The 1,022-nt window shown below is 40.4% G+C and overlaps 1 protein-coding gene across 1 annotated transcript; it reads right to left on the bottom strand.

Annotated features, from left to right (window-relative positions):
* Window positions 1–245: 245 nt before the first annotated feature.
* Window positions 246–1,022, bottom strand: LOC127103864 (uncharacterized). Its single transcript, XM_051041104.1, has 2 exons — window positions 752–1,022; window positions 246–670 (listed from the first exon to the last, which is right to left on the bottom strand). Exons 1-2 carry the CDS (start codon window positions 1,020–1,022, stop codon window positions 246–248), a joined length of 696 nt encoding a protein of 231 aa, XP_050897061.1.

Genomic DNA, 1,022 nt, shown 5'->3' on the forward strand with positions numbered 1-1,022 from the left:
ATTCTGCGGCCAGCAAATTTCAACATGCCTTCTGGAATCGCTTTTTGAACCAGATCCCTAAAAAGGTAACAATTAGAGGTATTATGACCAAGATAATTATGATACTTACAAAATCCTTTTTTCTGTCTTTGTTCTAATGGTGGTATTTTAGTACCAGGTGGCACCACCACTTGGCCATCTTTAACTAACAAATCAAAAGTTTCCTCACACTTTGTCACATCAAAAGTATAAGTTTTCGAATGGGATTATGGATTGTTTTCGACAGGATTTTTTCCTTGCGCAGGAAGTAATGATCGACACTCATAGGCAGATTCTGGCTTTAACTCAGCCACGTCAATTTCTAATTCGGTCGATGAGGCAAAATCAACCTCATATATTGGATCTGTCGCATCATAGTCGACAATCACTACTTTTTCTCTCTTAGCCTTATTGTGTCTAACCTTTTCTAACCTTAGCCGTTCGAGATGTCGAACTCTACCAGCTAATTGTGACATACTCTTCATAAAAGTAGGGTCTATTTTCTTCCTAATGGAATAATCTAACCCCCTAGCAGCCATCTGAACAAGTTCATGTTCTGGTACTTGCGTAAAGCACCTGGCCTTTAATGATCTGAATCTATTCAGATAATCGTCGATGCTCTCAACAAACCTTCTCTTAATACTAGACAACTCTGCCAAACTAATTTTGGAGTGTCCTTCGTAAAACTGTTCATGGAACTTCTTTTCTAACTTGGCCCACAAATCAATCGAACTTGGGGCCAAAGAAGTGAACCATGTGAAGGCAGCCTTAGTCAGAGAGGAAGGAAAGTTTTTTACCCTCAAACACTCATTATGAGCTAAATCTCCTGACTCTGTTAGATATCTGGCAATATGCTCTATCGTCGACTCACCAGATTCTCCCCCAAACTTAGTGTACTTAGGCACTTTCATTCCTCTAGGTGCCTCAGTTTGGAGAATAAACTCCGCCAACGGGGAAGCATACAGTGGCTTTTGCAATGTGGCACTCATACCATTCCTAGCCAT

This window comes from Lathyrus oleraceus, chromosome 7, assembly GCF_024323335.1.
Source record: "Lathyrus oleraceus cultivar Zhongwan6 chromosome 7, CAAS_Psat_ZW6_1.0, whole genome shotgun sequence".
In the NCBI taxonomy this organism is placed as follows: Eukaryota; Viridiplantae; Streptophyta; class Magnoliopsida; order Fabales; family Fabaceae; genus Lathyrus; species Lathyrus oleraceus.